This window comes from Platalea leucorodia (genome assembly GCF_965183815.1).
Source record: "Platalea leucorodia genome assembly, chromosome: 2".
Taxonomy (NCBI): Eukaryota; Metazoa; Chordata; class Aves; order Pelecaniformes; family Threskiornithidae; genus Platalea; species Platalea leucorodia.
The window spans coordinates 59,004,628-59,030,479 of record NC_138824.1 but is presented as its reverse complement, the minus strand read 5'-3'; the positions used below and the strand labels follow the sequence as shown (position 1 = coordinate 59,030,479).

At 39.8% G+C, this 25,852-nt stretch overlaps 1 protein-coding gene across 1 annotated transcript in view; it reads right to left on the bottom strand.

The window, feature by feature from the left end:
• PCCA (propionyl-CoA carboxylase subunit alpha) overlaps positions 1-25,852 on the bottom strand; it is a 301,012-nt gene that overhangs the window by 197,382 nt on the left and 77,778 nt on the right. The window contains exons 7-9 of the mRNA XM_082337650.1: positions 15,328-15,459; positions 8,503-8,539; positions 2,465-2,543 (exon numbers count right to left, since the gene is read on the bottom strand). Of these exons, the coding sequence (XP_082193776.1) occupies positions 2,465-2,543; positions 8,503-8,539; positions 15,328-15,459 (248 nt within the window). The remainder of the gene's footprint in view (positions 1-2,464; positions 2,544-8,502; positions 8,540-15,327; positions 15,460-25,852) is intronic.

Below are 25,852 nucleotides of genomic sequence, written 5' to 3'. Positions count from 1 at the left end.
ACAATTAACAAAATTTTCATTTGGCATATTTGAGAGATATGAAGGATGAAGCACCAGTAAGTTACCACAGTGAATAATTCTGTAACAGCAGCAATTAAGCCTTTCAGATAGGTATTTTCCATTTCCAGTGGCTACTTCCATGTCACACCACACAATACAAGACATGTAAGCCTTCTTTTAATATTATGCATAGCCAGTTGAGAAAAGAAAAATTTTCAACTATCCTGAAAATCCCAAGGTATGTTTCAAGCAGAATTAGTTTATATAAAGCTTTTTTTCCAAATAGCATTTGGAATTAATCCCACATGACAAAGCCAAAGCAAGTTTACAAATCAAAATTTTATCAACAATTCTGCACACTCACATTGCATCTATGAACCCTGAAATACGAAAGGCCATTCGGATACTGGGTTCTCAGAGTCTACCAACAGATGAAAATTAGTTTCTTTTTAGGATTACATGGATTTGGATGCAGCAAGACAATACATGAGGTCAACAACTTTTCATGCAACATTAAAACTATCAGATACATTGTTTTGTCAATAGCAAGTTGGCAGTCAGTTCTTCTTCAGGCACATAAAAAGGAACAATCTTAGTTCCATAATTCAATTAATGGGCCTATACAACAAATCTTTTACAACTTTAAAGATACAAGATATATATATATACAGACTAAGAGAAACCCAAATGCCCTATTTCATATGTAAATGCAAAGTAAATCTGTTTCTATCTTCAGTTCTCAATCTCACTTACCTCCCTACAACAAGTATTTTGCCAATTTAATTTTGCCTTCAGTGCTGCCTACCTGTAAATGTTAAAATAAGCATTTTTCCTTGATAGAGGATCAGTAACCAGTGTTGATCTGTTACTCAGTCTCGGTATTCTTTCTATTAGCACTTTTTTAGATATTACTCTACAAAACTACACTGTAAAGACAAGGCTTAGCATAGCTAAACAAAAGGATTATTAGAAGAGCACCACTGGCAAATAATAAGCTGAATGGTATTTCAAAGGCTTCCCACAAACAAGGCAACCGTCTCAAACTAACATCACTAAACAGCACTGGGTCGAAGTAATATCATGAAATTAGTTTTGTGTGCAAATGTACAAAAAATATCCCTAGCTAGCTTCTGTTGGTACCAATCAGCTGTATGAGGTGACTTTCTAAACAATAACCACAACTTTTCTCCAAAACAAATTAGCAATCATGATTTTAGATCCAGTTTTCAATTTTTAAACAGTTACTTTAATCAAGCTGCTTTGCTCCTTTCTGAGCAAAACAAGAAATGAATGCCTTCCTTTCAAGTCTAACAGATGCAATTGCTGCCTGAACAAGATCAAGGCTATAATTTTGGATTCTAAAGCAGTGGGAACAAAGCATCCTTGTAAGAAAGCAGGTTATTCTAGATCTTCATTCTAATGTGCAAAACCTTATTTTCCTATTTAGGTTTGAATATAAATGGGCTAGAGGTAGCAAGGTACAAAAAAAAAAAGCCCCATGTTTTCTTTGAATCTAAAAATATAACTGCTAGCCATTCATTGTTCTTTTTTCCAGTTTTTAGGTTTTGACAAAAATTTAATAGGGAACACAAAAATATGACAGAAATCTTGCAGGTGACTAAATTAAACTAACAAAAATTTGAGTTGTACTTTGAGCTGATTCCAGCATATGTGCTGCTCTCTCCATGTGGAAAGGAAAACATTTAGAAAGTTATCTAATTTTGGATCAAATAGGCTTTTTGTTACAAGTCTTTGAAAAATTCCAAAACACATTTTTCTGTAATATCAGTAGCACATGGGGTTGAAACCAGGCTCCTCACTGCCAGAATGTCAGCAGAGAATGGATTGTAAAACTTCACCAGCCAATAACAAAGTATCTTGAAGTGTTCAGGATTCAGGCAACCATTAAGAGACACAAAAATGTCTGTGTGTTTAAACAACCATTGTTTCAAACAGGCAAAAGCACAACAGTTTGCTGACACAAATATTTGAAACACAGAAGTATGCAATTTATTAGAGCATATTGTGGAAACACTGTATGTGTTTCCACAGATGAATAATTAGTCTCATCAACTTTAACAGAACTAATGGCATGCATTAATGTTCGAGAATCAGGGCCAATAAGTATTCTACCTAACACACAGACAATTAATACATCAGCATTCTGAAAGGCATACAGCAAAATGTTATTTACAGTCTATCATTGGACTAGAAGCAGTTCTAAGGTTGTTTTTTTACTCAAATTAATGGACCATGTTTTGTAAGGTTTATGCAAAAATTCATTTGAAATAGACACATGCAAACCCCCAAGGTACACCGCTCACTACGCGAAAGGGATCAAACCAAATAATATCCAGTTTCTCTGTTTAACATTTCATATCTGCTCAACTGTCAGTTCACAGTGGCTTAATGGGACTTTGGTAACTGCAGCATTCATCAAGGCAAGATTTGGACAGCATCTCACCTGGTCTCTTCATCATCCCAAGCGATTCTCATGCCTTTCCCACCACCACCTGCTGAGGCCTTGATCATGACAGGGTAGCCTAACAGCGGGGAACAATTAGACAGAAGTTCAAACTTTGTTCAGTTGGTCAGAGGAACATGACAACTGACCACATGTCCAATAATGCCAGTAGACAATAACTTCGTTTATTAAAACACTTTGTTTGGAGGGAGAGGAGAGATTTTTCTTTTCAAGACTTAGCTGTCAGTGCAATGATTTCTGAAGCCAAGAAAGGTTGTCTTCTCCATTTCATTTATACCAAAAAAGGCACTGAATGAATTATTCCCGAGTAACAAAGTGATTTATGAATAAAGGCGTTTGACCTTTTTAAGCTCACATTTCTTTAGGAACAAAATTTTGTTCCTTTTTTACTGCTGAAATAAGCTACAGCTGTGATAATTTTTTTTAAAAAATTACTAGCAAAAATAAGCAGATCTTCATAAACTATTAGTCAAGAGATTCAGTAAGCAAACCTGTACCTTATCAACACTTGTGGTGCAGTATATTTTAAATAACAGAGAACCTCAAAAGAGCTGTACTGCTCAGATATGTAGTGTCACAGAAAACAGATTATTACACTTTTTTTTTTTTACAATAAAAAAGAATTTTCCCCAAACTGACAAGTAGTAAGAAAAAAAAATGAGCAGCATAAACCTGACAGGATTGTGCATAAGTGGTCATATTTTACTCTCAGAACAAGATACCTTACTATGGGTATGAGTCAGGACCTTAGTTTTCTGAAAGCTAGGAAAGCACAGTAACAAAGTATGCAGTTTAAAATCAGACTTAGTAATGACTGTTTATCTTATAGTATAACATTTTAATTCAAAGCAACTTCCTAAAACATTTTCTTATTCATATCAGTGAACTTCACCTTTCTCCCACATGAATGTACAGAAATTTGAAAATTAAGGATCATTGATTAGAAAGTTTTTGACATTTCTAGGATAGCAGAAAATTCTTCAAGCCTTTCGTCTGCAGTACATTTAATGAAAATCATAACAGTAAGCCAAATATCAGACCAGCTGATATTGTCTGGCAAGAAGGGTCCATCAGTCCTTGCAAACTGAAGATACATTCTATAAAAGGCTTTGATCTGTGGACAGAAAGGGACATTTGAATACTGTTCCCAATAGAAATGGTCAAGTCTGCTATCATATGTGTAATTAACATTTACAGTTTCTTTCTGGAATGCAGATCTACTCGTGCTCTGTCAAGTGACAGTGATATAGTATGCCTACCTCCTCCGCAAAGTCATTTGACTGAAAGGAGGTTCAGGAGAAGATAATAAAAACAGCAAGATCTGGAAAACCTTTTGCTTAAAAAGGCTGAAGTGGACACACAAAAAAGGGACATGATAACAAGCATAAGAAATAGAGCAGCATTGATTGGAAGGCAGGAAAGCAGCAACCGTACAAGAGAACATTAAATTAATAAAGCAACAGCAAAAATCAACAGTTTCCAACATAACATGATACTAGACCGTGGAAGCCCATGCTACAGAGGATTCATGTGGCTGAAAGCTGCAGAAAGGTAATAGACAAACATATGTAGAGCACAAATCAAGTTCCTATAGGCAGGGATGACCAAAAAGCTATAAATCTTCATGCTTTAGAGTCTAAAGTAATCTCTAGTTACTAGGTATAAGGGTAAGACCAAGCCATGCAAATAAGCTTGCTGGAACGTCTCATGTTTTCCTATGACATATCTGATGCTGCTCACAGAGGTGCATAGGATAAGTCATAGAAAAACAATGGATTTGATCCAGAACTATACTAAGTATTTTCAAGGCTTCTACAATCCCAGAGATAAAAGGGCATGTGCAAAACAACTCTAGATTGCATGCGGCAAACAGTGAAGTTCAACTCATTTTCATGAAATGCAGTATATGCAGTATCTACATGTGGACAATTTATCTATGCTGTAGCTACTTTTCCAGATCCCTGGCAACTGCCAGGCTCCTAGATGAGTCACTGGCTATCTTGAAATAATGCAAAAAGCACATCTTGTATGATTTTTCATGCAAGAAACAAGGTTTAACCACGTAACACTAGCAAGCTTACACCTCTGGCAACACTATCACCAGCTGGAGACTCTCTCCAACTCAAGAGGCTGCAAGTCTGAAATAAGCATTGTTTTAAGCCTTATTATGGCAAACTCACTATAGCAATTTCCATCACCTAATCTATCTTATTCAGTGTTACATGTACTTGAAAAAAATCATTATCAATTATGCTAACAATTTCAGTCGAACAGTATCAGTGTCTTGAATGGCTTGCTGATTTTAATTCTATAAGCAGAGTCTAATCTTAATTTACTGTTCTTTCATTTTGACAGCGAAATAGGCATGCTGGCAGTGAGCCTTGGCAAGTCTTTATATGCTACAGAATATAAAAGTTCATATATCACAACTCACATGGTTAAATTATCGGACAGGATACATTGGTTACTGGTATCACTCACCAAGTGTAGGAACATTTTGCTTCCCCCTCTGTCCACCTTTTACGTATACTGATTACATATCGACCACACTTGTAAGCAAGGCAGTTAAAGATTCCAGAGAGCCATAATATAATTAAAAATTAAAAAAAAAATAAAAAAATAAAAAAATAAAAGCCTTGCCTGTTTTGAAAAGGTACATACAGCTTTTTAGGTTGAAAAGGAAAAATTCTTTGTAACAGACCTCTACAAGTTAGGATGATGATTAGCCAGTCCCCTGAAAATAAGGGGACTTGAACTTTTGCTCAAATATGCCTTTACACACTACTTGCCTTCTGGGGCAATAAACTAAGCTAAACAGCAGTTCTTTGGCCAGTACCAAGACCAATGTGTGCTAAGACAACAAAGGCTTCTCAGAATCTAAGTTTTGCGTACATATTGGGTTCAGGATGCTGGGATCAGGATGTGTTGATCATCATTCTCCTAACCACTTTTGCACTATCCAGCAGCAACCAAAACTCCTGAAGCGTGCTCACATGGATTGGTTGGATTAGTTGTGGGATGGGAGAGGCATGCAAACAATTTCTAATAGCATTTAGAAGGACCCACGACAACAGCAATGAAGAGTCTCACAAAGCAGGCACATTTTTTAGTAGGTGTTAGGTTTTCAACCCTTCCCTCAAATTAGACGCCAATTTACATGAAATTAAAATCGCATGTAAGAATAAAAACTACTTTTGTTCTATAGTTTTACATTCTCAAGACGCATCTGAAGGATGAATCTAAAAAGATCTTAGAAGGCAGGAAGGTAAAAAGCTGTCAAATTTGAAGATCATCAGGCAAACTTCTGCTGTTAAATAGGTACTATTAAGTTAGGACTGCTTTGTGTCCAGAGTGGTTACTGTTCTGAGAATCTGAATGGTAAAAGGAGTAAACAAACTTCTGGTGTCCCACAGCTGTTAGTTCCCACCCTTTGCCACCATGGTTTTAGATCTTGTTTATCCATTTTAATGAAGTTGCAGGTAGTAGACCACAGAATGCATTGTGCAGCATCAGTCTGAGCAATACTGCATGTGGCCATACCAGATCCTTTTCAATATCAATTATTGAAAAGCTAGTACTAACTAAACCCATGTCAAATGAAACATGACAAAAATATGTTTTCCACTACTTCAGTTTTGTTTAGACTTTCATTAGTTTAACTGCCTGCACTTCATAGTTGTTCAGTTCTTTCACACAAACTGAAGAGTAAAACTTTCTGGACTTTCATCAATGCTTCAGAAATCAAGAGGCCAGCAGTTCTTAATGTACAACTTACAGACTTAAAGGTAGCATGGGAAAAGAGTCAATGTGATTAAGCAGTACAGAAAGGATCACAAGAGAAGAACAGCCCACACAGACAAATAGAGAAGAGAGATTACAGAAAGGAGCATATACAACAATTTGTGCCTGAACTACTTCCAGTTGCTGCCTTAGTCTCTGTCACATTCTCTCTTGACAACTTGGGAGAGCACATCTCAAATGAGAGGCAAAAGGTAGGTTTTACTCCTGTACTTACAAAATTTGGATCCATAAATAATAGTCACTGAAACAGGTAAAGGCAGTGTCTCAACCCTGAAGTGCCACGCTCCACTGCTGCTGGATCTTTGGCCAGAATATAGCAGGGAGAAGCAGGAAAAACCACAGGCAGCAAGAAAACTTCACACAATGTTTTAGAGTTTTAAGCACTGACCCACAATGAATTTTTTAATAATTACTTCAGCATTCTTGGAAGATTGAGGCTCTGGATAAATGAAATTAAAAATAATCTGAAAGTATTCAATTGCATATCAAGTGCTTTATATATGAGGACAAACACATTATATACATGAGAGACTTCAATTTCATCCTATTTTAGATCCTTTGAAATTACAAATCGTTGGGTTTTATTCTGATCAGTGGTCATGATTAGACAGAAGCTTAACCAAACCGATCAAGTGGTCAAAACGTGGGTGGGGAAAAAGCTAGAAAGGACATTTTTCTTTCGCTACATGGCATCATAGTACAAACCTCTTTTGTATCAAAATGGTTTACAAATTTGCCATCTAGGTAAAGCACCACCCAGCTGTCTGTAATTGACTTTAGTATCTACATATTTAAGACTACCTTAATATAATGAACTCCAAAGTGCTACTGATATCAAAGACAGTAACCAGTCCACAGAACACCAGAAGAACTCAGAAGAAAATTAAGCAAGAATACATTTTCAAGGGTGTCTGGGAAGCCACTGAATGCCTTCCAACTTACATTAATCAAAACTGCTTTAAAAACATTTGTGGGAAATCTTTAAAAAACAAGAGCAAGAAAGACCATTGAAATGAAACCAAACTGAAATAAACTCATAATACTATGTATGTCTTTTTTAAGGACTAAACCCAATTTTATTTACAGTTCTCCTCCAAATATTCCAATTTGGTCAATAGCCTCTTCTTTTTGTTTCTGCTCCCATGACAGCGATCAGTAACCACTTGATTTCCCAACAGGGACATAAAGGCTGACCCACAGAAACACTGACTTCAGTTGTGTCAGCCTGAAAGCCAGCCAAGCCTACACTGAGGGGTTTCAGGGCAGTTAACTTTTTATCAGTGTAACACCTATCCACTTTGAGTTTAAGTTGGGGTTCTTACCCTGCACTAGTTATCTGCAGCACTGTGAGTCCCAATTTCTATTTGGCACATAAAGCACAGCCATAGCTTTTGACACAGGTGAGAAGTATTTATAGTTGGATCAGTAAGAGAAGCTTCAAATGTAGATACATACTTTGAATTATGTACCTGCGATGAACCTAAATAGTTTCTCATGGCTACTGTCTCTTAAAATGAAAATGCAAAAAAAACACTCAAGAAAAATCTCTTACTGCATTAGATTCTTCTTCTAGAAAGCATTTAAGAACATGTGTAATTTCAAGCATATGGTTAAATATTTTCCCTAATATTAAGCTTTAGTAAATAAAAGCCAAAACTCATTAAACACATTACACTTAACCTTCATCAAAATGAGTCCTAGACAGTTTGCTGGTTGCTCTTTTCACCATTCTGTAAGACATTCAGAAGCTGAATAGTGACTTTATTCCAGAAAGCACAGAAGAAAGGCTGGTGGTCTGGATGATATTCAAGCTAATTGCAGTCCACACAGCGATGAAGAAGGAGGATCATAACATCACTGGTGTCAGCCTCCATATAAGGAGAGATATACCATGCCTAACTTCTGACTATCATGTCCAATTGCAGACATGATTTGAAATAACTCCTTTAGTGAGCTACTCATTACTGCATATTACATGCATTCCACAATTCATGGCTGCACTTGTTCTGTAAAGTCCAGTTTGTAAAGCTAAAATGTGATGATTTAAGAGACAGGGCGTTAATGTCCAGATTCTTCCAGCCCTATAGGCAACAGGGAACTTAAAAACTATTAAAACATTATTTGTTCTATAGGGATTACTTATTACACATTCAATTTAGTCAACCATGTCTGCTGCGAGGCACACAAATCCCACCATAGCTAATTTAAGAACTTACCAATTTCCCTTGCAATTCTGACAGCTTCATCTGCATCCTGTAAAAGCAGGAAATGAGACCCAACGTTAATCCCATCAGCCATTGCACTGTGTCCTGAGGGCAGTCATATATTGCACTACTGTCTCCTCTGATTCATTTAATGTTTGATTTTACAACCTTCTGACCCTTTCCAGCCAGAGGAATGTAAAATTAATACCATAAGTGGAATGTAAATTCTACCTCATCATTAGTATACTGAGAAACTCAAAGCAACGAGGAATCAGCTGACAGGAAACACAACCAGGATCGCAAAATGATTTTCTGCAGTTGTAGGAATTTAATGCTAGAATTTAGAAGTTTACAATCAATAATGGACCATAAATCAGATCGTTAAAGTTTGTCCACTGCCAGCTTTTTTTCTGTCCTCACAGGTATTTCTTGTGTTTTCCTGGTTGTTGTCAGTAGGGGGAGTTGATTCTCTATTGTTTGGGAGTGATTCAGATTCAGAAAAAAATCTTCCAGAACTTCAGACAATTTTTTTTTCATCCACTGAAGAAAAAACACAAGCATTTCACTTCTGCAAGTTTTTCATTCTAAAGACAGAATAAACCTTAAATCCATCATTTTAAACCGTATCTGAAATGAGAAGATTCACATAATTGTTTCCATTAAAGAGTCCACACATTACTAGCATATGACAATTAGAAAAATCTTTCTGTTGATGCCGCCTATTGCTTCAGCTGACTTATACCACTATAGCCTGGTACACAAAAAAAGTACTAGGAAACCCAGAGAATAAAAAGCAATACACTTGACCTTCTTACTTCTTAATAACCAAATCTCTTCTCCTGCAATAGTTAATTCTGGTTTCTTCTACTGATAACTATATTTCCATTATACAATACTAGAAAGAAAAAGGGTTAAATTACAGTGGCACAGATTAAGTTTGAAAATTCCATCCAAATTTGCTAATATTTATACTATTCCATGACATGCATTAAAAAATTTGTATGGAAGGCAGTAATGTCTGGAAACCACCAGCTGCTAAGTGTGTCTGCAACTATGGGGGCTGACTTATGAACATTAAAATGAAACCTGATATTTTTAAAGCTTTCAAGGCAATCCGTTTTAAAAGCACCCAGGTCAGAACTTTAAAAAAAAAAAAGAGAAATGTTCATACCTGGTTCATTTATGTCCGATAATAAAACAAAATCCTCTTTAAAAGTCTTCAGTACCTAGTAACAGCCCCATGAAGAATAAGGGGGCTGGCAGGGGAAGTTGTCAGAAAATTTAATTTCCTTTCATTAGCTAGTCTGCTCCACAAATCGGTGCTTGTTAAGTTCAAAGCAGTCCTGAAAGCAACATCAGTTTTAAGTCTTTTTACTCCAGTCACATCTGTTAATGAGATTTTTCCAAATAACAATTGTTTTTAATGCAAGAGATAAATCTAGCAAAAAACCTTCTCCCCCCCCCCCCCCCCCCCCCAAAAAATCAGGGTTTACTGTTTTATTATACCTTGCTGCTTTCCATGACCCTGCACCCTCCAAATTTTAGCTTAAAGGGATAAAATGCATGAAAAGGGTCATTTAAGAATGTTAGTGGTTTCCACACATTGAGTTTGAAGGTTCTTTGTTCCTGCCTGTGACAGTTATGCGAGAATACTTCCCCTTAATAGCCTCTCTGTCAGGAAGTGTTAAACCTGCCAAATGCAGACAATTAGAGCCTCTTGAACAAAATGCAGGAAGAGTGATGACTGATGAAGAGCCACGATTATAGTCGAGAAGGAAACTTTTACATTTCTTTTCTCTTGCAAATTCACTCATATATTTGCAAAATAGAATTAAGAGGGGGGAAGCAAACATGGTAATTTTTTTCACTTAGTTACCTGCAAACAAGTGGCTAACTGACACATTGCAGTCCACAGGAAGACAAGCTGCAAATCATTATAGGGGAACTTTTCACTGCCACTGTATTTTTATACATGCACACAACAACTTTAAGTAATAAGCGGCATCGTATCAGCAGCACTAATTGTCTCAGTTCTGGCTTGAACAGACTGAAGTCACCTGCCCAGCACAGTTATTAATTTACGCTATTTCAGCATCTGCTTCTTTTGCAGTTCTAATATATTAGAAGACAAACTAAGATCAAAAAAATAGTCAATGCGTATTCAAACTCTGTAGCCTTCAAAGTGTTTCTGAAATAGAAAACAAAAATATGCTACACTTTAAAGAGAAAAACTAAAAAAAAATTAATAAACTGACTTATTGAAATCTCTGGTAAGTCTTTTGATCTTTTTCCCCTAAGAAAGCACGTTTTAGTATCATGCATTTCACTTGCAAACTACATAAATACAGTGGCAGTTTGAGTACTCCTAAATAGTCAGGACAGTTCTTTTAAGTTTTTGGTGCAAAGAACTTATGACAGATACATAACATTTGCCATAGGGGGGGCAAAAACTGAACGCTATGATACTGCATAACACACAAGTCCATATGTGCAAAATATACAAAACCACACTGGTACTGAAAGCATTTTGAATTATTTTTTAAAAGCAAAAGTCCTCAACGGTTTACTGCCATTTCCTCCAAAAACACATTAGCTACACTAACATTTTCCCAAAATAAACTGCAGATTGTAAAGAAATATATAATTTTAGCACCACCTTTTATTGTACAAATAAAAATGTTCAAGTAATGGTACAAGTTTATAAAAATCATAAGAGTTGTAAAATGATGTCATAGTGTTTTTACAAATGGCTGATTTCATCAAGTTAGAAAGACATAAAATACTCATTTAGCGTAAGAATTTCTAACCTCCTAATTTCATGTACATGCCTCTCTGCCAGGTACCAGCAGGTGGAGACAAAAAAGCAAACCTATTCTGATGCAGAGGAATGCCAGGTTAAAGCTGTTTAAGAGACTCCTAGAGCTATAAAACATTGTATTAATTATGAAGAACTACGTAATAGTTTTCATTATTAGGCTTAGAGAACCTCCAGTTCATGCCTAGTCTCCAACAACCTCTCCAGCATTAGTGATCATTTAATACCAATGTCAATACCCCAGTGCAAGACTACAGCCAAAACAGATACCTGAAACTAAAATACAGTAAATTCATAGCCTTGCTGAAAACCTTCCATGCGCCTACTGACATCAGTGAAACTACTTAGGCACCCAGAGATATTAGTCTTCTGGGTCTACATCCAGCTCTGTTCTACCAGACACAAAACCAAACTGGCTGCATGTGGTGAAACAATATAAAAATCTTTCTTGCCTTGCCATTCCTTTGCCAGTTTTTCACCACAGCATCTCCTTGTACTCTACTCAGCCTCCACTTTCTTTTCGTCACTTATTCCTCTTTACTCATTTACAGACAATACATCTTCTCAGCTCTAACTTTAGTACAGCCATTGCTTACGTGGATTAACATTAGTTCTTTTGATTAAGACTACCTACCACTCTCTCTCCCAATCAGGTTTTAGGAAACAAATTGTAGTTACAGATTTTGAAATTAACTACCTTTGAACACTTTTGTTGGCTCTCTAGCTGACAGCACCAGACTCAGGTTCCTTACATTTGTAGACTGGGTAACCCTTGCCCCAGCCAACTGAGAAACTGAACCAGAGATGAGGAGATAATTACTCTTTGTCAGACTGCCCTCTCCACTCACTCCGCATCTTTCCCTTTTCCGTTTCATACTTGCTACAGTGTTTGCCTATATGAGAATAGGTAGTTGTGTCTGTTATGCCAAGCATCCTCCTCCTCAATCCTTCCAGGTCCTTAAGTATACTGTTGAAGGGCTTCCTTCTCTTAAATTTGTAATTTAACTTCTACTCACTGGGAGTTTTTCTGCATGCAGCTTCTCCAAGATGTAATTACAAAGGCTTAGCAACTCCAGTGTCTACTATGTCTAAGTGCTAAGCCACATAAATAAGAGGGGGAAAACACTTACATAGGTCCTTCATGAATAAAGGGTATCTGCAGCACTATTTAACAAGTGCTGGATAACGACAAGTCTTTGTAACAGATTTTTCAGTGCAGTCCCAAGTTGAATAACGAAGCACTAGAAGTTGTTACTCTATGTTCATTTTAACTATTCATCCACAAAGAATAGGTGCAACTGATCTTTCTTAACTTCTGGCATTGTCAGAGGCATGAATGCAGTTTTCTTCCAGCATTATTAGATTCCACTATAAAGATGAAGCCACCTCTAATCAACTTAAGTATCAAGCACTTAACTCCTTCCTAGGACCTTTAATTTTATTTCTCAAGAAAAAGAGCCCTCAAACACTTCGCAAGCTTCGTAACTCTGATCAAAACAGGTCTCCCACAGAATGGCAGAAATTTTAAAGTCTCCAATTCCTTGTGTGTTGCTCTTCTGATTGTACCTGGTATCACACAGCTTTGCCCTTCCTATCTTAGTCTGAATTGGCAGAATAGTACATCAAGCTCTAACCAAAGATCAGGCATCCTGTATGACCTAATTACTCGGGTATTCATCCAAGCAAAAGACACATTATCACAGGAAGGAGATCAGAGGACAAACACAGGCACATATTTAGATCCATAGCAAGGATGAGAATATCAACTATCAGAAGTTTTATTTCCTAGAACTGGTAATCAAAGCACTGATTAACCTAAAATTTTTATCTCCCCTTTCTGATGGAAACTACAACACTGGCAATGTCTGTGGACTCTCCTTTTTCTTATTTGGTGGGTACACTGCAGGTTGTTGTGTTTTGTTTTGTTTTTTTTAACCTTGTGTTCTTTTTCATCAGTACTCTTCAGATAATCAGAACTAGTACAAGGCCAAGGTATGCAAAATCGATATGATATGGATACTTCAGGATTAAGTAACTACTGCATAGTTCCTTTCAATAGCTGAGGATTGGAGTTGTCAACTGAATCCCACATTCCAGTTCATTTGGTGTGTTGCATATAGCCAATGGCCAACCAGATTGCTTACGTTGTTTCATTTTGTGTCAGGAACTTCAGATAATTGTCAAAAACAGTACAATTAATGGTCTCAGAAACAAGTGCATACAGGGAAGTAGCCCAGTTTCACTGGTTATATGGTTATCTGGCCATTAACCACTATCCTACTTTGCCAGGTTTGTTTCTTTATATTAGCAGAATAACAGACCCTTACATAAGTTTTAGCTTGATACAGTGATAAAACCAGCATTTTGAGTATTTGATTCTGCATTAGAAAAAGTTTTGTGGGGTTTAGATGATTAACTCAAAGTTACCTCCTAATTAAATGTTTTCCTAGAAGTTATTTTCAGAATTTCTAGAAGAATATACAGGACATCAGACTGAACAGAGAATCTTATGCACAACAGCTTATCTGCTGTTAAATCTAATGAGTGCTAAAAGGATCACGTACACAAGTACCGCTAAAACACGCAACACAAACCTGAAGGAATGCTGCATTCAACTTATCACTGCCAGACTTCAGCATTGCCACAAATGCCAGCCTAACACTCATACGGAGCCCACCAGAAGAAAAAACAATTCTTTGTGCATTTACCTGTTGCAGCATATTCCACTGCCAGGCATTACACACACCAGGCTTTTTCACCACAAGCACTGAAGAATTCTCTTGTGCATTTTGACCTCAGCTATTTCATGATTTTACTGCTTTCTCTCACTAGCCAAGTTCTCCAGGCATCCTCATCAGAACAGATAATTTTGTGGAGGCTTAGCCCTTTGCACTCTATTTACCTTTCTGATTTAGTTAGGTTTGGTTTTTTTCCTCCTAACAGAGTTTAAAATCCAACTTAGCTGACACAATGCTGAACACCATTGCCCTGGTGTATGCTGCTCCTTAAAATACAGTCTGCATTCCATCAACATATTCAGTTGTTCCCAATTATCTTGACATTTCCTATTTCATCATGTAAATAAGATTTATGATGATCAGAGGTCAATATCAATTGTCATAAATAAAACCTGAAAAGCTTTCCCTTCAACTACATTGAAGTGTTGTTGAAACAAACTTTTCACTTTTTGCTGCAACTCAAAGATTTACTCAAGGGGGGGGGGGGGGGGGGGGGGAGGGAGGTAGAATCTAACTTGACATGCCAAGCATAAAAAATTTCAACCCATAGAATACACCAAAGTTTTAGGCGTATACAATGAAGGTTTTAAAGGAAAAAAAGCTTATTTACCTACATTAACACAGACTATATATAAAGACACACAGGAAAGCTTATAAGAGCCCAATATTAATCACTATAGCAGAAAATAAACCAAAACCATGACATACTTGAATTCACCTTACAAAATATAAAGAAACAACCAAAATATTTTTAGAAAACTGTTGGAAATCATTCCTTCTAAAACCTCAGGACGAACACTAGGTGTAGATTCAAACAAAGAGCCACCAACTCCCCCCCACCCTCAGAGTTTTGCACCACATGGAAGTCTACACCATCAGCGCAGACCATAAAATGGAAACTTCATACAGTGTAACAAACTTCACTGTTCACTTACGACTGTCAAGATCTCTGCCAACAAGAAGACCTGAGAAACAAAGACATGTGCAGATACTCGAATCCACATCTGATATTTAACACATTTACCTGCCTTCACATTAAATTTAAAGCAAAACATTTTTAGAGACTCCATAGACGCAGTCCTTAATAGATCATTTATTACGAAGGACTTTCTCTTCTTCTCCAAAGCTCTCTTGCTAGTAAAAATCTGTACCCCATTTTTAATTACATCTTATTGAAAAAGAAGTTGAAATTGTAATTACATTCTGCATCAAACCTTCAATAGGTGTACTTCGATTTAGACACTGTTCCTACAGTGGGCAGACAGTAATTAAATGATTTCTCACCTTGACTACTCCATCAAAGCCAGGAATCGTGTTGACCTTTGCATTCTTGGCTAACAATTTGCTTTCAATCTTGTCTCCCATAGCTTGAATAGCATGTGTGTCAGGTCCAATGAAGGTGACACCTTCTGATGCCTGCAAAGACAATGAAGATATAACTTTAGGAGATGAAACTAAAAATCAGCTTTACACAGGTTTTGTTATTAATTTTTTTCTCTTTTTGAACTGATTAATGAAACAACATTTAGAAGACAGTGATCTGTTTATTTAACAGCCTAGCAATATATAAGCAGCATTTCAGCCAGTTCATTAAAAATGTGTATGACCTTGTGAAACTATGTATACACACAGATTCAAAGTCCCTATAATTAGCATTTGTATAAATTAAAGCCAGGCCAAAGAAAAATAGCTGAAAGTGGAAGTACTTCAGCTTGAAAGTTAGAAATATCCCTTGAGAAAACAGAGGCTAGTTAACTCACCATTGAAATAGCCGCAAGTGATTTACAAAGATATGCTTGCTGAACTGTAATGCAGTTGAAAATTCCAGTATGCATTCTTAAAACCAAACCTTGATGAAACATCAAAATGAGAGTGCAGCCTCTTACTCAAGATATTTAAAGATCTTGCAAATAAGGTAATAACTGAAATAATGTTTCCCCAGTTCTTTCAGACAACTCTTTTCCAATACTAATGTGGAAATACGTTAACATAAAATACTTTAATACTTCAACTTTAATACTTTAATATATAGTTAGAACACTGAATTGCATTTTCCCCCCTCCTGTTTCTCTATGCCAGCAATAGACTTCAGTGATCAAGTATACAGTTTTTTTTCAAACCTCTCCAGGGTCAGTACTGTACAGAGCCAAAGGCAATTCTATCAGAACTGTTTCACTGAAAGTCACTGATGCATCAGTGAGTACATGCATGTTTCAGGCAACTTAACATCTTTTGTACCATAGGAAAAAAACATCAAAAGAATAAGCATACTAGCCTTGCACAATTTTTTCCAACTGTTTCATTGATTCCCCCCTCAATTCTAAGACATCTGTAAAATGCTTAAAAACAACTTGTTTCCAGCCAATGGGCAGTTTACTTAATACCAACACTAACACAATGGCAAACATTCAATTTCTTATATCAGAATTTGTATCTTAATATTTTGTCTTTCTGACATACACTTGTGCTGCATGTGTTAGGGTTGCCAGGTAGTTATAATCACTAACAATAAAAAGTAATTTGCTGAAGCTTTGTGTATTTATGTGATGGTAGTACATGACCACAGAACACATATAGGAAAAGTGGGTTTTTTTCAGTTGGGGAACAATGTCCCCCTATTCACAATCTTCTAAAAGCTGAGAGCTCCCAACATGCTTGGGAGTCACTGTTTTCGCTGTCAGCAGCTTCCTAGCAGGAAGAGTGTAATAGCAGCAGCTCTGCGTAGACAACTCCCCATCATCCTAGCTAACAGGGTGCTACAGATAACAGAGAAAAGACCATATAACTATTACAGACACACTAGGAAGCTCAGCGCAAAGGCACCCAAACCAAATGCAGAGCATCAGTTTAGCTACATCAAAGGCTTGTTAGCTTCAACTCACAATGAACCATCTGGGTTTTTATCTCAGCCCACCTCTTCTATACTACAGTATGCTTATTAGCACAGCAACTCAGTAATATTGATTTGATGAATAGCTGTCTTACAGACACAAAGTTGGGAAAACTGCAATAGAAGGGGGGAAGCGATAGGAAGACTGACACAAGGGTGCAGATCTATTAATATTATAGTGCCAAAGGATCTGAACACTAAAAGGAATTCACTTTTTAAAGAAGGGAAACAAGAAGCAAGGAGTTAACATTTGAAATCATAGCGACACAAAGTTTGGAGCTGACCATTTCAGAAACAACAGCAGATTACAACCTGAAAACTGATACTTCATTCCCTCTTAACAAGAGTTTTAAATAGGTGCCTGCATATACCTGAAGGTAGGGCAGAGTTCCCTTCTGTCATCAGACTGTATTCCAGTCTCAAAAAGCTTTGTGGAAAAGGTTCACTTACACACTTGGCAACTGGCGATTATGCTCTCCCTCTTGTATCACTCCTAACCTGGAAATGCTTTGTTTCTACAGTTTCTGGCATTTCATTGGCATTTGCATCCTGGTCAATGCCACCTCCAACTTCGCCATATATTGCTTCCTCTCCCCACTCTCTTCTCAAAGTCAACCATCGAAAACATGGGATCTCCAGTGGTCATCAAGATAGTGGGTCCAAAACTTTTGCTTTCCAGTGAAAGGTACATAGGGGACATCTTGCTTGACTTACTGACTCTTCTCTCTGTCTTGTGGCACGGACTTTCAAAGTGCCCAGTTCATTCCCTGCTCCAGTCCAAACAGGTAGTTGGATAAGAGGACAGCACGATTCAGGAGAGATTCATGAATCACTCGAGAAGGAGCACTCCAGGCCGTTTCAAGAAATTAATCTGCTGCATCCAGTATATGTTACATGAATCTTGTAGAGCTGTAATATTCCACATGGATACAACCAATACTTATTAAAAATTAAGTACTAGATTATGTGCAGCAGATTCACATTACTCTAATGCAAATATAACCAGGTGCAACCTATATCTTTGTCTTTTTTTTTAAATGCATACTTTCAATATCCAGAATTTACAAACTGCACTTGTCTACATATGCACCTCTTGGCTTTAACTGCTTTGAACCTTTGTACCTTACACAGAACTGCTCTTTAAATTGAGAACAAGCAGCAGCTTAGTACCACCAGCTGGTCCCCTATATGGTTAGTCAGCTGGGGTAGTCATCATATCCAGTTATTTCCCAGCAACAAAATCTGAAACAAAATAGTTTAACTCAATGCGATATCACAAGATAGCTGAAACTACATAACTCTGCATGCTGCAACATCCTTAAATCAAAAATAAGTTAACAAACCAAGGGGAATCCACTGGTTTCCAGCCCACACATCAAACCATCTCTTACATAGAAAAGGTGTGCATTCTCTGACATGACTTGCAACTAAATTTAGCTAAGCTCACAAAAAAGGACTTTGTCAGCTTAAGGCACTACTGGACAAACTCTTGCAAGTCTTGCTACAATAATTTAAGACCCCATCACTCGAAGATGCTTGCTCAAGCCCTCTGCCAAAGCTTGAGAGCTCATCACCAGGAAAGTGCCCCAGCTTCTTCACTGCCAATACTCACACACAATGTGCTAAATGACCTGTTCAAAAAAACTCTAATGCCTAATACTGAAAATACCAAAAATAGACCCTAAGAAAGAATGTGGCAGTAAGTCAGCACTCATCCATTAGCATCCTTAGTTTATGAAACACATGGAAGCGGTGAAACTGTGCAAGAATTCCAATGCCTGATGACAGTCTGTCCACACACAGATTTGCCAGTGTAGCAGCAAGCACTAGAACCTCTGCTGTACATATGCAAGCTTACACTCTACATATCAAACAAGCTCTTGTAAAAGTTCTGTTACTCCTCCACACATTCAGCAGTGTACTCCAGCCTTGAAGACTACTTATCTGGCTGCAGGAAACATATCAAGTTTCACCATAAACATGCACCAGCATTTTCTTTAGAAACATACCTGTATCTCACTGCTCTACTTTGCATAGTCAAAAGTACAGACAAACAATAAGAGATACTTTATAAAAGAACCATTTCAGAATACATTCTGTGCTAGAAAGTTAGTTCTTTCTTTATCTGCTTCTTAGTCATTGAAGAGTTTTCCCCAACACCCCTCTATTTTTGAGAGCAGCAACAGCTGGTTTAATTGTAGTGCCTTAAGAATTGCAAAAACAGTTCATTCTCTTCCCTTTTCTCTTTTCCTTAAGCCAGACAAAAGCCTTATTCTACTCTCAGGGAACGCATGACCCCAAATATAGCAAAAATGAAACAATGTCAAAGTAGGACAAGCAAAGGCAAGATTTGGAAAATCCATTTGGGAAGTCTGGTTGAGCTGTATGTGACCTTCGCAGCCTGTCAACCATGTCTGACTGCTCGGGTACCGAGTGGGCCAAACAGACCTATGCTAGCGTAAACTGCCATCCTCCCCATGTTTGGAAAGGGACTGTCCATCTGACAAACTCTTGTGGACCTGAAGTAACTGAAGAGACTGATCCTAGAAGAAGAGATTCCTTTGCATTGCCTCCTGGAAATTATGAATGCCAAGATTCACAATTACTGTATTATACAGTCAGTAGTAGATTCAGCCTCAGTGACAGCATAAGCAGAACTAAAAACAGAAAGCACAAAGGAGAGAAAACTGCATAATAAACTTTCATACACACTAGCTCCCTTGGCAACATTTACCCTTCTGTGGGTTTATGAATATGTGGCAAACCAGCCAACTCACTGCCAGGCCTCTCAGCACTGCAGGAAATGACTGAACAGTTCCAACCCAGCTTTAGACAAAACAAGTGATATTAGAACTTTTCCTCGGTCTTTCACCATGTTAGTTATGGACAATTAAACACAGTTTTTGGTGTCCTCATTCGAGCCAAGATATTTGAATCTGCACATAACACCAGCTTAACGCGAGCGGGTCCAACCAACAAGGAGGTATGCCACGTACAAAAACACAGCTATCAAGAAACTTGTGTTTTCTCTTTCAGGATCATTTGGTGAGGGGGTTCTTCCACTCACACCACGCTGATGTGGCAAAACACACTCCAAGTGCCCAGCTGCTTCCAGGTGCAAGGGCCTCTATAATTACCTTACCACACAGAAGCAGAACCAATGCAATAATGCAGGCTTTGTGCTTGTTCGTTCCCTGCTACCTGAAATGGTTAGTTGTAGGAAAATGTTTCCCATCTCTGAGGAAGAAATGGCTGAGAGGATTGAGATCTCAGGAGCAATTGTAGCTGCTCTACATTATTGAAAATAAACTTTCCTATCTAAACACAAAGCTGGTTTTAAACAAGCTCATGAAATTTACAGGAGAAGCCAAACAATCAGTTGCATACAGCTATCAGATCCTATGTTCTCAAACTCAGACTTAAATATGATGTTTTCAAGATTACCCAAACTCAAGGTGCTACTTCTTGGAAGCCAGTACCAGTAATTCACTCAGGAGAAAAGGGCTTAACCCCACAGTCCTACCTATCCCCCTTCTCTAGGGCAGGTTCTGGCACTCCTCAGTTGACCTAGCTGACCAACATGGCAGATGATGGCCTAGGGTTTATTTGTGAGAAGTGTTTTCTGTTGCTTTCATGAGTTAAAATTAGCTAAACAAAGAAGCTTAATGGGTATTGGAGGAAGGACCACATGAGCTGCTGGAGCATGCAACTGGGAACAAGAACCCTCTTTTGGGGGAAGGCACATCCTCAGCTCTCAGGTGTACAGGGGTGACTGCATGCCGCCATAACAGCCTGTTTTTGTGTCAGAGTCTGCATTTCTGTTTTAAGGTTTGTTTTAAAATAAAGAATGTTGTTGCTTCTCTGAGGAGCACTGTTTTAAATCACAGAATGGCTGAAGTTTGAAGCATCAAAGCCACTGCTTGAACCAGCTCTTTGACACGTGCTGTCAAGCAGCGAAACAACTTCGGGGCAGAAAAGAAGGAGAAGCAAGATTCTGTTGCAGCGAGATAACAGCAAGAACAGCAAGTGTGGTAATAACTTACCACACTTAAGAACTTATTGGTGAATGAGATTATGAAGGAAGGTCCACAGATAAGAACCCCAGTAGAGACTGTTATAGGTCTGCTTTTCAAAGGGGTTTTGTCCCAACCGTCAAGTTTTCTTCACAGGAAAATCTGGAAAAGATTTCCATGAAACCATAGAATGCTTTGGGATGGAAGGGACCGTTAAAGGTCACCTAGTCCAACCCCCCTGCAACGAGCAAGGACATCAACTACATCAGGTTGCTCAGACCCCTGTCCAACCTGACCTTGAATGTTTCCAGGGATGGGGCATCTACCACCTCTCTGGGCAACCCGTTCCAGTGTTTCACCACCCTCAACGTAAAAAAATGTCTTCCTTATATCTAATCTGAATCTACCCTCTTTTAGTTTAAAACCATTACCCCTTGTCCTATTGCTACAGGCCCTATGCCTGTCCCCATCTGTCTTGTAAGGCCCCTTTAAGTACTGAAAGGCCACAATAAGGTCTCCCCGCAGCCTTCCCTTCTCCAGGCTGAACAACCCCAGCTCTTTCAGACTTTCCTCATAGCAGAGGTGCTCCATCCCTCTGATTGTTTTTGTGGCCCTCCTCTGGACCCGCTCCAACAGGTCCACATCTTTCCTGTGCTGAGGACCCCAGCGCTGGATGCAGGACTCCAGGTGGGGTCTCACCAGAGCAGAGGAGAGGGGCAGAATCACCTCCCTCGACCTGCTGGCCACGCTGCTTTTGATGCAACCCAGGATACGGTTGGCCTTCTGGGCTGCAAGAGCACATTGCTGGCTCATGTGCAGCTTTTCATCTATCAGTACCCCCAAGTCCTTCTCAGCAGGGCTGCACACAATCCCTTCATCCCCCAGCCTGTACTGATACCGGGGATTGCCTCGACCCAAGTGCAGGACCCTGCACTTGTCCTTGTTGAACCTCATGCGGTTCACACAGGCCCACCTCTCCAGCTTGTCCAGATCCCTCTGGATGGCATCCCGTCCCTCAGGCATGTCGACTGCACCACTCAGCTTGGTGTTGTCTGCAAACTTGCTGAGGGTGCACTCAATCCCACTGTGTGTCATTGATGAAGATATTGAACAGCACTGGCCCCAGAACGGACCCCTGAGGGGCACCACTCATCACTGTTCTCCATCCGGACATCGAGCCATTGACCACCACCCTCTGGATAAGACCATCCAGCCAATTCCCTATCCACCAAACAGTCCACCCATCAAATCCATATCCTTCCAAATTTAGAGAGGATGATATTGTGGGGGACCATGTCAAAGGCCTTACAGAAGTCCAGATAGAGGACATCCGTAGCTCTTCCCCCGTCCACTGATGTAGTTACTCCATCATAGAAGGCCACTACATTGGTCAGGCAGGACTTGCCCTTGGGTGAAGCCATGCTGGCTGTCTTGAATCACCTCCCTGTCCTCCATGTGCCTTAGCATAGATTCCAGGAGGATCTGTTCCATGATCTTCCCAGGCACAGAGGTGAGGCTGACAGCTCGGTAGTTCCCAGGGTCCTCCTTTTTACCCTTTTTAAAAACAGCTGCAATATTTCCCTTTTTCCAGTCCCCAGGGATTTCACCTGACTGCCATGACTTTTCAAATATCATGTGAGTGGCTTAGCAACTATATCAGCAAATTCCCTCAGGACTCTGGGATGCATCTCATCAGGATCCATAGACTTAGGTACGTTCAGGTTCCTCAGGTCATCATGAACCTGGATCTTCCTTACAGTGGAAGGACCTCTGTCCTTCCAATCCCCATCAAATAGCCCATTGACTTGGGAGGTGTGAGGAGAGAGATTGTCAGTGAAGCCTGAGGCATAAAAGTTGAGTACCTCAGCCTTCTCCTTGTCTGTTGTTATCAGCTCACCACTACTGCTCATCAGAGGGGGTACACTTTCCTTAACCTTCCTTTTCTGGTTAATGTACCTGTAGAAGCCTTTCTTATTATTCTTCACATCCCTCGCCAGGTTCAGCTCCAGCCGAGTCTTGTCCCTCCTGATCCCATCCTTACACAACTGGGCAGCGTCCCTGTACTCTTCCCAAGATACCAGTCCCTTCTTCCACTGCCTGTGCCATCTCTTCTTGGCCTTTAGTTTGACCCACAGGTCATGGCTCAGCCATGCCAGCCTCTTCCCTTCCTTGCCCGATTTCTTGCACCTGGGGATCGAGAGCTCTTGTGTCCTATGGATAGCATCCTTGAAGACCTGCCAGCTCTGTTCTGCTTCCTTGTCCCCTGAGGGCCATTTCCCAGGGAGTCCTGTTGATTAACTCCTTGAAGAGCTGGAATTTTGCTTTCCCAAAATTCAGGGTCCTGACTATACTCTTCACTCGACCCTTACCTCTCCGGACTGTGAACTCTACCAGTGTGTGATCACTAAAGCCGAGGCCGCCTCCAATCCTGACATCACCAATGAGCTCACTTACATTGGTGACCACCAGATCCAGTACTGCTTGCCCTCTGGTAGGGCCATTACCTGGCTTAGGAAATTGTCCTCCATGCACTCCAGGAGTCTCCTAAGTTGCCTACCACCTGCCGTGCTACTTTCCCAGCAGATGTCAGGGTGGTTGAAATCCCCCATCAGGACAAGAGCCTGTGAGTGTGAAGCTTCCTGTAGCTAAAGAAAAAAGGCTTCGTCAATAGGCTCCCCTTGATCAGGTGGCCTGTAGTAGACCCCAACCACAAGGTTCCCTTTGTTGCCTCGGTCTCTAATTCTTACCCATAAACTTTCAACCTGCTCATGGCTATTCTTCAGGGACACTTCTTCACACTCTATCCATTTCTTGACATAGAGGGCAACACCTCTGCCCCTCCTACCTCACCTGTCCCTTCTGAACAGCCTGTAGCCTTCGATAGCTGAACTCCAGTCATGGGATTCATCCCACCAAGTTTCAGTGATGGCAACTAGGTCATAGCTTTCTAGCAGCACAGTAGCTTCCAGCTCCTCCTGTTTGTTGCCCATGCTGCATGCATTGGTATAGACGCACTTCAGCTGGGCTATCGGTCATGTCACCTTCTTGGAGGAACACCCCCTGGTTCCTTTGAGGAATTTCTCTGATATTGCCCTGTTGGCTCCTATTACCTCAAGAGTGCCCCGCTCATCCCCATAAGACTTCAGCTGTGCTGCAGTGTCTCCAGCATGCCTCAGATCAACAGGCTGAGGGCCCCTGCTAGCATCCCATCCCCCGCTAGTACCCTGTCCCCCTAACCACAGCATGCCATCCCACCTCTTGCCACAGGCAAACCTGGTGTCGACTCCCTCCCCCTTCAAATCTAGTTTAAAGCCCTGTCAACGAGCCCCGCAAGCTCCAGAGCAAAGACCCTCTTCCCCCTTTGGGAAAGGTAAAGCCCATCGGATGCCAGCAAGCCTGGTGCCGTGTAGGCCATCCCATTATTGGAAAACCCAAAATTATGACGTTGACACCAGCCACGGAGCCATGTATTAATGGACTGGATCTGTCTGTTCCTCTCAATGTTCCTGCCTGCAACTGGAAGGACAGACAAAAAAACCTGTGCTCCTGATTCCCTTACCAACTGTCCCGAGGCCCTGAAGTCTCTCTTGATAGCTTTTGGACTATGGGTTGCAGCTTCCTCTCCACCTACATGGAAGATCAATAACGGTTAGTAGTCAGAGGGCCATACCAGGTTGGGAAGTTTCCTGGTGATGTCCTTAACCCGGGCCCAAGGGAAGCAGCAGACTTCCCTTTGAGGTAGGTTTGCCTGGCATATTGGGCCCTCCCTTCAGAAGGGAGTCACCTACAACTACAACCCTTCTTTCCTTCTTCATGGAGGTCGTTGTGATACAAGGGATAGGCCTTTCTGACCTTGGTGACACCTCTGGTGCAGATGGACTGTCATCCACATCATCCATGGACTGGCTTTCCACATCCAAAGCCTCAAAGCAAATACTTGCATGCAGCTGATGAATTCTTTCACTATTGTACTGGGGAATGACTGCCTTAATTTTTCTGCCCTCTTGACACACAGACTGTCAAGGAGGCAGATCCAGTGGGGAATGGAAGGCACAGAAGTAGTGTGGTAATCACAAACAGTATCAGAGTTTCAGAAAAACTGGAATCTTCCACAAATACGGTCTCCCATCTACAGCAGGAATTCATAGATCACCAGAAGGAAACAGACCTGTACGTGCAGCTGCCTGCAGCCATGCACAAAGCAGAGCAGATAAGCAGCACAGCTCAAGGAAATATACTATAAGAACATATTATAAGAAGCATCTACTTGATAACCTAGGATATACTGAACTGGTAAGATGTTCTACAACAGAATGTGGTGGAGGTGAAAAAATGCCCCAAAGCTTTCTGCTAGACACACAGAAACAACCTATCAGCTCAAACAACTGTACCCTGTTGCTGCTATCCTGAAGGCTCAGAATAAAGAACATATACAGGAGCAGCCAATGATCTGCCCAGGCATCAACCTGTAAATTTAGTATTAACAAATACAGAATTTCATTCTATGCAGACTTATTTTAAGCTGGAAAAGGCTTGAAACAGCAACATGCCCAGGCATTGTCATGGTTCACCAAAAGTAGTAACTCTCCAGCAGTTCAGCAAACAAAAGTTTCTCCAATCTTGTTTAGAATGAAACAAGCAGAACTTTTGTAGCCAAAAGATCTTCAGAATACACACATATTTATGTACATACACAACAGAGAAAAAGACAACACTTACAGGTACAGTAGCATCCTTCATTAGAAGTTTTTTAAAAAAATATAAGCCATGCTGAAGAAAAGCAAACTACAGCCTTCTGTACAGGCTTATGACAGAACAGCACAGCACCTCTTAAATGAATATAGTATGTGATATAAGCAGATGGATAGATATAAGCAGATGGATAAATATGCTAGAGGGGGAAGGG